At 36.1% G+C, this 14,415-nt stretch overlaps 2 protein-coding genes across 4 annotated transcripts; one reads left to right on the top strand and one right to left on the bottom strand.

The window, feature by feature from the left end:
• The first annotated feature begins 358 nt into the window (after positions 1 to 358).
• Positions 359 to 5,344, top strand: LOC121971200 (zinc finger protein GIS2-like). Of its 3 annotated transcripts, none has more exons than XM_042522348.1 (4): positions 359 to 498; positions 1,497 to 1,699; positions 3,767 to 3,856; positions 4,560 to 5,344. In XM_042522348.1, the coding sequence occupies exons 2-4, from the start codon at positions 1,596 to 1,598 to the stop codon at positions 5,146 to 5,148; spliced, it is 783 nt and encodes a 260-aa protein (XP_042378282.1). In that variant the 5' UTR covers positions 359 to 498; positions 1,497 to 1,595; the 3' UTR covers positions 5,149 to 5,344. The 3 variants fall into 3 exon arrangements, with proteins under 3 accessions (XP_042378282.1, XP_042378283.1, XP_042378281.1); XM_042522349.1 differs by having other exon boundaries at positions 362 to 498; positions 1,206 to 1,699; XM_042522347.1 differs by having other exon boundaries at positions 371 to 1,699.
• Positions 5,345 to 6,179: 835 nt separating this feature from the next.
• On the bottom strand, positions 6,180 to 10,032 carry LOC121971199 (very-long-chain aldehyde decarbonylase GL1-10-like). Its single transcript, XM_042522346.1, has 5 exons — positions 9,526 to 10,032; positions 8,964 to 9,286; positions 6,943 to 7,090; positions 6,810 to 6,842; positions 6,180 to 6,500 (listed from the first exon to the last, which is right to left on the bottom strand). Exons 1-5 carry the CDS (start codon positions 9,853 to 9,855, stop codon positions 6,429 to 6,431), a joined length of 906 nt encoding a protein of 301 aa, XP_042378280.1. The 5' UTR covers positions 9,856 to 10,032; the 3' UTR covers positions 6,180 to 6,428.
• Between the last annotated feature and the right edge of the window lie 4,383 nt (positions 10,033 to 14,415).

Genomic DNA, 14,415 nt, shown 5'->3' with positions numbered 1-14,415 from the left:
CTTAGGAAACAGGGAATGAAACAATCTAGTTATAATCATTCCTCTAAACTGTTAGTTCCATCTCAAACAGTTGAACTAAGCTCAAGTTCAAACCAAGCTCTTTCAAAAAATAAAGTTGAACTTAGCAATTATTTCAGTATTTTGGTTAATTTTAATTTCAATTTGACTTGGTTAAAGTTATCTTATTAAACAATTTTAAATAAAATAAAACTCGTTCGTTTTTGTCTGGTGTTTACGGTCTGGGGATCCGTCTTAATTGGGCCGAACTCTGCGATCCTAATCCAAAATTGGCAGATAGATATCAACGGCCCACCTTGGCCGGTTAAGAATTAAAGATCCACTAACTAACAATGAAATGAAGCAGCGCAACGCATCGCATCACCATTTCCTCTCTTTTGCTTTCTCCCCTTGCAAGATAAGGTTGAAGGAGAGGACGTGCGAACTTGCGGAGTCGGAGGTGGAGGAAACTCTAGATCGTGAAGTTCGAGGCGATAAGAGGTTGGTTGCTTCCCAATTCGATCATTTTCGACGCAGGGGAAGTGGGAGGAACTGCGTTTTGGGGGTGATTCGCGCATTTTTATGGCTTGCAGTGGACGTATTGGTGCTCCCTCTATGAATCATAGTGGGATAAATGCATTTTAGGCTTGATTTCATTCCGTTTTATGGTTAGCGGTAGGCGAATTGGTGCCGGATTCTATGATGCTGTGCAGGTGTTTCTTTTCCCTTCAATTGGATCCTTCAGGAGCAATGAGGCGATTTCTGGGTGATTTCCTAGCTAGTCCATCTCGATCCCCATCCCATCGAGTATACATCTTCAAAATTTACTGAACTCCGCTTATGCAGTCATGTTAGATTGAAGGCCTATTGAAGATCTAGGTTTTCTCTCGTTGTTTATGTGGTTGTGTGTGTAAATTTAATTTTAACACTTCAGGGATGCGCTACTGCTGCTGGGGTATGCTATTTATTTTCCTAGGATTGTTTTTTTTATAGACGAAATAGCATACCTAAAAGAGGGGTCTAGAGATTATGTGATTTAATTGAAAGATAAAATTTCTAATATAATAGTTTACATATATTTTTGAAAAATATTTTCTAGTTTTCTCCTCCCCTTGGTCAACTTGTTTTTTTTTTTAAAAAAAATTTTGGATTTTGTATTAGAATTTCCTTTTCATACTCAGTTTTTTTTCTTCTATTTTTTAATGTAGGATATAAAATATATGGTTGAACTGGGGGATGATCAGAATGGTAGCTAGTCTTCATTAGATGACATTGTTATAGAGTTATGAAACTGGAAAAAAAAAGTTGAAAACTTGAAATGATGTTTAAAGTTGGTGGGATCATTGGGAATGTTGTGGTTGCTCCGGAGAATGTGTTCTGCATGTTTGGGAAGATTTCTGTTGGTGTTCAAAAATGGTTTCTTTTATCGTTCCGCAAGTTTGGTGGTTCTTTTTGGACTCACGGAGATGGCCTTGGATGCCTGGTTTTGTTGTGGACAGGGAGGATTGTTTCAGTGGTGGTGTGGGTGGTGGTTAAGGTGGTAGTGGTGGTGGTGATTTTGTGTACCAACAAGAGCCATTGAATTTGAAGGTCTGAAGATGAGCGAAGGCAGCCGTAGCCCACCTAGAGATCGCAGAATCCGCACAGAACGTACCTCATATCGTGATGCTCCATATAAAAGGGATTTCCCTCGTGCCTCAAGGTTCTTATTGCTGAAAACCTTTCATTTTTATTGAGAGAAGCATGGTTAAAGTTTCTTTTGTTTTTTTATATAGTGTTTTCTGTACTTTTTCATATACATTTTTCAGTTTTACATCTGAACTGCCTTGTCATATGTGTTTGGTGATAGTTATAGTTCTAAAGTGATATACAAGTTGGCCATTATTATACTTTGAAACTAGTAGAGTTTCCAAGAGAACCACCTTTTTTTTTAATTCTGGAGAAATGCATGCTATACTGTATTCATATGTCATCGTATTCCGATTTAGTAGGTCAAGGGCATTCTTTTTCAACAAAATGCATGATTGAATTTCTTTGCGTCACTAATCTTTCTTATAATAGTGTCATTCAGCTTCTGCTTCTGTATAGCTACCCTCTCCATTCATGTGTTTAGTTCGAGATCAACACTCGGACACCAATACTCCAAGTTGACACTTGACATCCATTGATTATGTGACAAAACTATTAGAAATAGCCGTGTTGGAATTTTGGATTGACCCCTATGTTACATAGTCATACCTGGTTAGTTTTCTTTGTGGATAGATGCCTACGTTGTGCTTATATGCATATTCTGAAAACTAGTGGATTAATACTGGTACATTTGTCAATAAGTCGTTTTGAAAAAAAGATTTACTTGTAAATGATAAAAAAAAACTGGTTAACCTGTGGCTGTCGTTTGCTATATATTGTGTCATAAATATGTGTAAGAGAAGCTTGCAAGTGCACAGAATTTAAACTTCAGATGATTCATGTTACTAATAAAACTGGTGGAATCAAATGTATTGCCAGGAAATTGGCCCTTGCCACTTATTGTAAAGAAAAATTCCATTCAGAACCACCTGACCCTGATAGCAAGAACTACTAATATTTCTGTTAATGGTTCATATAATTTTGTAAATACTAGGTTACATCAGTGTTCGAAATGGTGGTTGAGACGGCCTCCTAGGCGGGAGGCGGATCTCAACCACACCGCCTTGAACCGCACCGCTTTGTGTTTAGATGGAGGTAAAGCATTTCCGATTTGAACTCGGACAACACGTCTGAACACGTCCAGACCCAAATGACGAATCCTGAATTGTTACCGGGCTTAGGTGACGCGTCGCGTCTTGTTTTGCGTCCAGCGACGTGTCCGACGCTGAAACAGTTGATCGCCGAATAGAATAGGTTTTTTTTTTAACTTTGGATTTAATTGAAACTTTAGATTAATAATTTTAATCATGATTGAGATTATTTAAATAGACTTAATTAAAGTCCAATAAAATTATCTTATTAATTTAATATATATATATATATTTTAAAAAAAAATATTTATTTTTTTAAAAAATATTTATATTAACTTTTTAATTTTTAGTTAATATATTTTATAGTATTTTTTTTAAAAAAAAATTGATCCTTTATTTAATTTTTTGATCCTTTAGTTAATATATTATTTAATTATGTATAAAAATAATAAAAAAAGTTCAACTGCCTAGGCAACCGAGGTGGTAGGCGGTCACTGACCGCACCGCCCTGCGTACCACCATTTACAACACTGGGTTACATATTCTGAATCAGCTCTATTTACCTCATGAATCTGTATAAATGAGCATGCAATATATTTTGTGAAGATTGTTGTGCAGTTTTTTATTGTTATTATGTAGGCTCTGAACCACTCAGTAGGAGCAAGTCTTACTGGTGTTGATAGTTGAATCAAAGACATCAAAACATCCTTGCTATTTCTGTAGGATCCTCTTAAAATTTAAATGATAAAAACATTAAAATGGTAAGGAAAAAAGGCATAAGTCAATGAATCTCTTGCTGACAGAAACCATTATAATAAGATAACAATTTCAATTTGTGAATTTTCTGGCCTCCTATGACCAATGATTTAGGCTTGATTTAATTGATAGCTACAAATTGGCAATGCCAGGCTTTCTTAACCAATTTAGTAAAATCTAATATATCTGCAATGAATGTTGTTGAAAATGGTAATTCTCAGATCTTTTTTTGTAATTATTGCTAAAAATGTATATAATATTTTCTATTTCCCTTTTTCTTTTCCTAATTACAGGTATGATTTGTGCAAGAACTGCAAGCGGCCAGGCCACTATGCTAGAGAATGTCCAAATGCAGCTGTCTGTAATAACTGTGGCCTACCAGGGTAATATTCATCATCCCTGCAACTTTTCTAACTTGATCTTGTCTACTCACCATCTAATTGTTCTGTTGGGAGGATATAATTTCCTGATACTATATCTATTTGTTTGAGTCACCATCAAATTATCATCTAGCCATGATTGTCCCAACTATTTTGGAGTCGGCTACGAATCTGATCCTTTTTTGAGTTGTTAGAAAAGTTATGCTACTTAATATCAAAATCAATTAAATTCTCTTTTTATTACATTGACTTTTTCCTTGGTTGCCTTTTGCTTCAAATTCAACTTTTCTAAGTACACAATCTATCGGTTAGACAATGTTTCCTTAAGTACTGAATCTATCGGTCACCTTTAATCACTGGTCATATCATCTTAACCATTTCAGCTACATCTAATCATTGTTTGAGATTAATATTTTTTTACCAAATAAGTTGGTCCATATTTTCCATTTTAGCATTCATCTGTGTTTTACCCGCTGCTTGCTAATAGTTCGACACTCTCATTAGACATTGGTGGCCTTAAAATAACCAAATTGTCTCACCTATTTCTTGACCACATTTTATCATTCTATGCATAATCTGTCTCTGATATTAGTATTATTTATTTTATCATTTCTAGTACCTCTGACTCCAAGTCATTAGCACAATTTGTACATTGTTGTTGGTATTCTCAAAAACATTAAAATAACATGAATTTGTCTCTCGACAGACATATTGCGTCAGAATGCACAACAAAGGCATTGTGTTGGAATTGCAAAGAACCTGGACATTTAGCAAGCAATTGTCCCAACGAGGGCATCTGCCACACATGCGGCAAGTCTGGTCACTTGGCGAGGGATTGCTCCATGCCACAGCTGCCTCCTGGTGACCTGAGGCTCTGTAATAATTGCTACAAACAGGGACACCTCGCAGCAGACTGCACGAATGAGAAAGCATGCAACAATTGCAGGAAAACAGGGCACCTTGCTCGTGATTGCCCAAACGAACCAGTCTGCAATCTCTGCAATGTCGCAGGGCATGTGGCCAGGCAATGCCCAAAGTCAGGAACACTTGGTGGCTTCGGTGGCAGCTTCAGTGGCGGTGGTAGCTTGGGTGGCAGCTTCAGTGGTGGCGGCTTGGGTGGCGGTTTCCGTGGTGGATTCCGAGATGTCATCTGTCGGACCTGCAACCAGGTTGGCCACATGAGTCGAGACTGCATGGGTCCTCTGATGATCTGCCACAACTGCGGTGGGAGGGGGCACATGGCCTACGAGTGCCCGTCAGGAAGGTTCATGGACCGTGCTTTTCGAAGGTACTGATTGATATACCAGTCAGCTTTTATGCCTAGAAGATGAGCTTTTCCATATCGCAATGTCAGTATCTTAGTCAACTTGCTCGAGACTAGTTGATCGAAGAAACTTTAATTTGCAGACTGTCGATTTCATTTCTGTGTTGACTGTACCAGAACAACGTATCCTATCATTTACATATTTGATGTGGATTTCATTTGTGTTCTGTGGCTGCAATAAACATATTGTTGGTTTGATGTTGCTTGGCGGTTAATCATGAAGCGCAGAGATTATTTTGGATCGATATGCAAGAGGCTTAGACAGTCGCATGTTGTTACATACTGTAGTTTCATTATAGGCAATGTTTATTTTGAGGGAAAGGAACCAAAATAAAAGGGGAGGAAGAAGGAAAGAAACTATTGGGAGATAATGATATAATCTACATATATCATAAGCATGATATCATTTACGCATATAAATCTCAGAAATATCAATTAAAATTGCATATTTAAGCTCTCCTAATTATGTTTCAAAGTGGCATACATTTTGAGGTTCATAAGGACGTATTTATAAAATTAAAATGATAAAAAAATGCAGAATAATTTGTTAATGAGTAATTATTATTTCTTAATTTTGACCGCTCCACACCTCACATTCCACCTACCAAATAATAGATTCAAATATCAGAAGGAAGAAGGTACTATTGGGAGATAATGATATAATCTACATATATCATAAGCATGATATCATTTACGTATATAAAATATCAGAATGTCAATTTAAATTGCATATTTAAGCTCTGCTAATTATATTTCAAAGTGGCATACCTTTTGAGGTTCATAAGGACTTATTTATAAAATTAAAATGATAAAAATGTAGAATAATTTGTTAATGAGTAATTATTATTTCTTAATTTTGACTGCTCCTGACTAAACAGTCCGGTCTCACATTTCACCCACCAAATAGATTCAAAAAATGCAACCACTCCTGATATGGACTATCAGCATATGAAATTAGACCGATTGTGCACTTTAAATCTGCAAAGTCGAGGACACCAGAGAGAAGCAAAGTTATGGCCTCACTGGAATTATGTAGATGATATAGCAACAAAAAGGTCATCCAGTTCCAAGAACATCACAAACGAAAGAGACACAGTAGGTCTTCACAAAGAACACTACCTATAAATTGGCTAGCCATTCTCCGAGTTCTTGAATCCCACTTTATATGATTAGTTGCTAAATGAAGTGAGAGCTGATGGGGTAGAAACTTGAAAGGAACAGATAGGTCAGCATCATGCAAGAGACCTGTGCCTAATCGGATTTTCCACCGTCCTTGAAGCCGTTGGTCCCAATTTTGTCGCCGTTCCTTGGCTGCTCCTTCAACTGTTCGTACATACAATCAGGCAGAAAAAACTTGGAATCAGCACTATAATCGAACTAGTTTCGAACTACTTTTGCATGAAATACAACCAGACAAATCAGTTACATCGAGGCTTTTTTATTTCAATTCTGTTTAGATATAGAACTACAATATAGGTGCTCTTTTTATTAAAAAAAAAACAAAATTCTCTTGCTGTCTTGGCTTCTCTATCCTTTATAAAAAAGTAATACTATAAAAGAAAGTTAACAAAATACTAAAGTATCAAATGCAAAGATGATAATGGTTAAACCCAAAATCAAGTAGGGGAGTACCTTTGCTAGCAGTGCCTTGTGATATCTGTATCCCTGCAAACCATAAAAAGGAAGTTGTGGCTTAAACCTCATTTACTTTTAAATTTGAGGATACTATTTCATTTGAACTGAAACCACCAAGTGAATCACCGACCTTATCTGTGCCATAAATATAGTCACAGTAGGTAAATACAGAAGCGAAATTGCTTTGGCTATGCTCTCCTACATAGTGATGGTAATCATGGTACTCTGCTCCTCCATAGAAGGGAATAAATTTGGTTGGTATCCAAGGGAAGTCATATCTGTTCATAGAGGCATTCAGCAATATCAGTCTTTGCTTGCACTATGCTAGGGAATATGATGTGCTTCGTAGAAGGTGAGATTTTTGGGTACTAATTTCTCAATTTGATGAAAATGATTTTGAAAAATCTACAAATGTTTTGTTAAGGAATACTAATAAATTTTTTGTTGAGTTCAAGACCTGATGAAAGTGGGGGGCAAAAAGGTAAGGAAAGAGGAAGAGAGATTAAATATTATAAATTGGCCAATTCTTATGATTGGCCTATTTTCACTGGCATGTGAATAAAATAATTGTCCTATAAGAGAAAAGCAAAGGAACAAATTATCCTGTGAGTAAAGAAATAAAAATAAAACATTCAAAACATGACATGAGACAGAAGTGGTTAATAACTAATACGAAATTTTGCATAAGTGTGCATGAATATTAAATAGAGGCTGATTTGCTATGTCAGTGAGCTTCGAGAAGATTTTTTAGCATGTAGAATGCGATGTTGAATCAAAGATTATGCACACCAGATTAGCATGCTCCAAAAAATGGGTTTAATTAGTAAGTCATGGCAAACATTCAGTGCACGAAAGGATGTCTCAAAATCTAAACATGAATTGGTTGGGTAGAAACGAAGTGGCAATTTAATGCATAACTATCCACAAATGATGTAAAAAATGTGAATAAAAACTTCTAATGTGCTCCGTCTGCTTCATTCTTGATTGTATATAACTGATCTGTTATCAGTTTTGTTCTACTGATCTACTTAACAAATCAACCATTAGTCTATTAAAGATACCAATTTTCTTGCAGTGTTGGTCTAAAATAAATCCATGATAGTCAGCATAATCTGCTTGTCTTTTTCTTCAGCTTATTTGAAATTTCTAAGAATCTATACACATCAATGTCATGTTCAACTGACACGAGTATGCATAATTCTTATATTTCTATCTTCACGGAGTTTTGTTTTTGCAAGCTAGAGAGTAGGTTATTTACCTAGATTTTCACAACTGCAAATGATCAAACATGTGTAAAGGTCACATTGGTCATATTCTGTCACTCATGTTCAACTGACACGAGTATGCATAATTCTTATATTTCTATCTTCACGGAGTTTTGTTTTCGCAAGCTAGAGAGTAGGTTATTTACCTAGATTTTCACAACTGCAAATGATCAAACATGTGTAAAGGTCACATTGGTCATATTCTCTGTCACTCCTTTTTTTCATTGACCACAAAATCATATGAAGAAAGCTTATGAACTGAAACTTCTCCTGTAGCATTCATTCAACACTTCCCACAACCAATGGCAGTACGCAACCATTAGCCAACTGAAAATTCAAATAATAGATTGCATTGAGAGATGGACAAAGGGTGATGCTTGAAGCTGTAACTCTTGATAGATTCATTGTCTTTTTATGGATCCCAATTAATTCTATTTATTTTCCAACTCGAAATCCAAATGGCAAACTTCCTACATGGGGAGAAATTGGACGGCAATGTGATTTAGATGGGAAAAACTGGAGTCAAATGATGGTATGAAACAAATGATAGGTCACTTCAAGTTTGGCACATGTTTGTCTATACAGAACAATAGACAAAGAGATTGATATATACATTGCAATAAACTATGAGAAAGGCAGCACACAGATATAATTAGAAATTCTTGACAATTCTGACATGCTTAAAAAAAATCAGTATGGGGAAGTATTAGCAAATAAAGGACTAGATCTAATTAAATGAGTCAAAGAAATCACCTTCTCACATGTCTCTCGTTCTACTGTGAAATCTTACAGCATAGTTACACAGATCCAATGGATCAGAGCCAGGTCGAAAATGTAGTAGACAATCTTAATTCATTACAGGAAAGATGTGTGATGAGAACCATACCCGCTGTGGGTCTCAATCGCTTCAAGCTGACGGAGGGCAATCCAAAGCCAGAAGGTGATCATGTGGCAAGGAACCATAGCGGGCCCTGCAAAGGAGGGGATCCCAAGGAGCAGCACCTCCGCCCAATGAGCATAGGGTGCTGCAAAGCCAATAGGCGCTGTGAATTCATGGTGGACACGGTGTATCTTCTCGTACCCCCATTTGCAGTGCATTAGTCGGTGAATCCAGTAGTTGCCATAGTCCTCCACCACGAAGTAAACCAAGAGTTGCAAAGCCACTTCCCACAGTGACGGAAGGGGAAGCCCAGTCCTTATCCCCACAAACTACAAATAACTCTTTTAGTAAAGATAGAACAAAAATCTTCAAGAAAGTGGGTTGAAAGAAAAACAATGATGCTTTTATCCGGCTATGTAATAAAAAAGTAGATCAACAGAAAATATTACAAATTGAATAATGCAAAAAAAAAAAAAGTGAGGTACTTGTTATTGAACTAATAAAGAGGTTTTTTCTCCCCAGAAAATAGATCAAACTGCAGTGCAACCCTAAGGAATCAAGAAGGGACCTTGATGGTGGGGTAGGAGGAGAGTTGAAGCGGGCCGACGACGAGGAGGAACACCCGCATGACGTCCTTATAGCACTGGAAGAAGGAGGTCGGCGGGAGGCGGATCTTGGGCTGGATCTTGAAAGAGGAGACGGAGGCAGGGAAGCCGAGTTCGATGAGGGCGAGTGGGAGCGGCGCGAGGGAGAAGATGACGAAGAGGAAGATGATGTTGTGGTAAAATAAGAGGTAGTCGGGCATCCGTGCGGTGTAGCGGAACCAGATGTCCTCGGCGAAGGTCAGACTCCGCCCCAGCGCCGCCTCCGCCTCCCCCAGCGTCGCGTACGGTAACATCGCCGGCAGCGCAATAAGCGATCGGAACGAGAGCGACGATACCGTCGGCAATGGGGATGTGGATCCGAATCGCCGGAAAAGGCTGACGCGTCTAGTGCTCCGCCGCTGGTGGCACCGCGATGGCCGTAGTGGAGGAGCAGAGAAAGGTAGAGAGAGAGAGAGGGAGGGGACAAATGCGATGAGTTGTGTTCTAAAAATAGGAAGGGAAACTCAGTGTGCGGTCGCGATGAGATGTGTGAGTTGATCGTGCCACCGGTTACCGTCCGGCTGAGCTGGCTCATCTTCAAACCAAACCGCGCCCGCTTGATACGCGAATTTGGCCAGGCCCTCCGGTCCGGTTTATTTTATTTTATTAATTATATAACCGCGTAAATAAATTCGGTATTATCCAAATCATATACTCAATTTTTATAAAAACCAAATCACATATTATATTACCGAAATACCCTTCCTGTATCAATCAATTTGGAAAGAAATTGATGGTTGAACTTATATCATTCAAAAATTTAATATTTTTTAATCTAAATTTAATTATGGCGCATATCTAAAATATTAACATTTTACAGTGTCCATTTAAGTCTCTGAGTTAGACTTACCCTTCAAGAACCACAAATTAATATACTAATGCAATTTAAAAATGATGGTTTGTATGGGACATTAATTAAAAAAAAAACAATTTATTTATGATTAGAAAAAGACAGTCATTGATTGAAGAAATAAATTAATAATTTTATTTATCTGTTGCTTTTTTTTCCTGCTTTTAAAATCATTTTGGGTAGAAAAGGAGGAAACCGATAAATTTTTATATAAAGAATCTATTAAAAAACTTAGGATAATGTTAATCCAGTGCGTCAGTGTTGAAAAATATTCGGAGAAAGGAAAAATATGTTATTCGGAAAAGATTGGTCTCCATTTTCCTTGATTTAATCAGTTCATTATTTTTCTTATTTATCTTACTGGAATAAATATCACATATATATTTTGTTTCACAGAACAATTGATTGGAGCAGCTAGAAGAAGACCCATCTCATCCAGTTAGGGCATCTTCAATATAAAATTTATTAGAGATTTGTAAAATTAAAAAAGTTGAATAAAAAATCTTGAACTTTTGTAGAGATAAGGTTTGAGATTTGTAATTTAAAAATAGTAGTGAAAACATAAACGTGTTCTTTTGTGTCAAATTTGATATAATAGGTATGAAGTCATGTAACTCATGCTATGAATTAGATCATAAGAAAATTCATTTAGAGTTTTAACCAGTAAAAATATTTCAATAAGCTTTCATATTAATGATGTGGCATATTGAGATCCTGAAAAAAAACTCATTTAGAACTTTAATCATTAGAGATGCCCTTAGAGATATAATATGTTGTCAATTCTATTTCCAAAAAGTATTTTAACATTCCAAGGTATTTTATTTGAAAGTGAGAAAACTTTTATGGGAAGAGGTGAGGAAAAAAAAAGGTCAATAAAGAAAGAGAAATTTTAAATCTTATTTGAAAGAAAGTGAACTAAGGAAAGGAAAGATAAGAAAGAATAAGATTTAACCTTTTTTATCCATGAAATGGTAGATTTTCTTATGCCTCAATTTGAGATGTAAAGAAGGATAAGAAAAATAAAAAAATATTATAATTTTATTCCTGTTTTAAAATATTAATTCTCTAAATATGTATGAAGACCACATTTGTTTCGAGTTCAACTCGAATTCGGAGTTTGTCGGTGGCGATTGGCGAAGCTTCTTCCTTTTTCTCCTTGTCATCTCATCACCGGCACCCTCGCTCGTTGAAAATGTTCTTCCAAATTTACTATCCATGCGGCTATGAATCACAGATCTCCTCCTCCTCTAATGGCCGGTTAAATTTGTTTTATTTTTTTGGATGGGAAAAATCAAGAACAGATTTTGGACTTCTCATTCTTAAGATTTGAGATAACTTTAATGTAACATCGCAAGGAAGATTTTGATAGACCTGGTACATTGGGGATTCTTCTATTTACCATGGAAGGTTTTTTTCTTCAACCTCAAACCCTGTAGAGATTTGCAATAACTTAGGGTTTACCTCCTCCTTTGCTTTTTTTCTATTGTGTTTTATGAAGTCGTTTCTTATTCCTCATCAAGGCTGCTGGTTGCTTTAAAGATTAAAACAACGGTCAATGTCAGTCGCATGCCTAGATGACAAAGATTACGGATTGCATGAGGTGCAGATAACGATCATTAAAAATGTCCCAACTATTTGTGGTTCATAGCACTTCAGGTAACAATCAAGCCTAGCCTATCTCCCAACCAAACTGTTTGTCGTCATCACTTCCCCTTTCTTTCCCTTTCTTCTCCTCCCTTCTCCTTCGTTAATGAACTTCCTTCATAGACTTAAGAGTCCAGATAATTCATGTGATTATTATGTCATCATCCATGCAACCACACGCACCTATACGAGATTTAATGGTAGCAAAAAATATATATAATAATTATGTTCATCATATACATCTCTTACAGACCGTCCCCAAGTGAAGAGGGATAAATCACAACTCACAAGGTCAACTTATAGTCAGCCGACCATCAAGTGGCCAAGGATGGATGGAGTTTTTTCTTTAAGGATATGCGTCCATCAAAAATTGATCTCTACCCCATTATAACAAATATGTTATTCTTTAGTTAATTAGGCACCCTCGAGTTTGGGGATGACAATTTTCCCTATGAGTTCATAGCTCCGTGGGAAAAATCCGAAATGGGAACGAGTTCAAGGGGTCTTTTTGGGTATGAGTTTGAGTTTGAGTTTGGGTTCAGAGATTTTTCAATTTTTCCTACGGATTCGGAGATTCGTGGGGAAAATCCGAAATGGGGATGAGTTCGAGAAGTCTTTTTGAGTATGAGTTTGAGTTTAGAAATTTTTCAAATCCCCACAGTTGAATGAGGACGGGTATGATAATACTATCCTCATCTCCGAACTCGTTCAGATAATAATAATAATGATAATAATAGAGTTTGATCTTTTTTGTTTATTAAACCATGAATTATTAATATTATTATATATGTATTGTTTAATTAATATTAATATTTATATGTTATTGAATTCTTGTATTAATAAAAAAAATGGAACTACCACATTAACGGTCCCCCATGCCACTACCCCACATCGATGGAAGGAGGTTCATTAGGAATATAAGTGTTAACTGCATAGCGGGACGAGCACAAGCGATGCATTCCCTATGACTCAAACCCTGTCCACTACAGACAAACTATGATACATTTACCATTTGTGCCAAGCCATGAGGGTTGGATTCTTGTATTAATACTTTTATAAAAGGAGTTTAAAATTGAAAACCTTTTTAGCCAAGTCAATGGACTTTTGAAATGGAGATGAGGACGTGGATGAAGATTTAATCCCTGTGAGATCAGGATGGGAATTCCTTGATTAAACAAAACCGGAGATGGGGACGTGGATGAGTACTTAATCCCCAAGAGTCAAGACGGAGTTTCCTTAATTAAACGGAAACAGAGATGGGGACAAAGATATAATTCGAGGGCAGGAATAGAGATAGTAAACCCACCTCCGTCTCGTCTCCGAGTTCTAAGACATTTTTAGAGAACACCCGGACAAAAGTATTTTTCTTTCAGAAAAAATAACCTTAATTTAATTGGCTATTGTGATACTAATTGGGGAAGCTGTCCTATAAGGGGATCGGTAGAACATTGTGTTTTCCTTAGTTTCTTTTTTTGTTGTTTGGAAGACAAATAAACAAACCATCGTTTCTCATTGTTCTGAGAAGGCAGAGTATAAAGCAATGACAACAATTATATATGAGTTAACTTAGTTGAGATACTTCTACAAGGAGTTACAAATTAATAATTTGAATCCTGTCACATTGCATTGTGATTAGGGGGTGTAATCGAACCGAGTCGAACCGAACTCTTGGATATGTGAACTCTTGGATATTTGAGTTTGACTCATTTATAATCGAGTCGAGTTCGATCTTTATTTAACGAATATATTCATGGCTCACGAGTTTATTCGAACTTTTATCGAGCCTAAACGAACTTAATAAATATAAATTATAAATTTAAATATTTATTAAAAATTAAATTATATATTTTTTAAAAAATTATAATATTCTTCTTAAAATTTAAAATTTTATTCTAATAAATAAATTTAATATATTTAACTATGTTTTTCACAAGTAAAGTGTAAAATCTATAAATTCAATATCAAAATTATTATTATTTTTATTTAAAAGTTGATTTATGATCTTAACGAACATGTTCACGAGCTAACGAGCCGAATATTGTGAAGCTTGAGTTTGGTTTGTTTATCTTAACGAGTCTCATTAAACGAGCTCAAACGAGCTTTTATCGAATCGAGCTTCGAATAGCTCACGAGCGGCTTGACTCATTTATACCCATATTTGTGATAACAAAGAAGCACATATCAAATTTCTACTATTTTTATGCCATCAAATGCTCAAATTATGGATATCTTTACTAGAGGTGTAAATGAATCAAGTTGCTCGTAAAAAATTTAAAACTCGATTCAATAAAAACTCGTTTAATGAGACTTGTTAATATAA

Source organism: Zingiber officinale, chromosome 4A, assembly GCF_018446385.1.
Source record: "Zingiber officinale cultivar Zhangliang chromosome 4A, Zo_v1.1, whole genome shotgun sequence".
Taxonomy (NCBI): Eukaryota; Viridiplantae; Streptophyta; class Magnoliopsida; order Zingiberales; family Zingiberaceae; genus Zingiber; species Zingiber officinale.
Note: the sequence above shows the minus strand (reverse complement) of the source record. Positions and strands in the feature narration are given on the sequence as shown.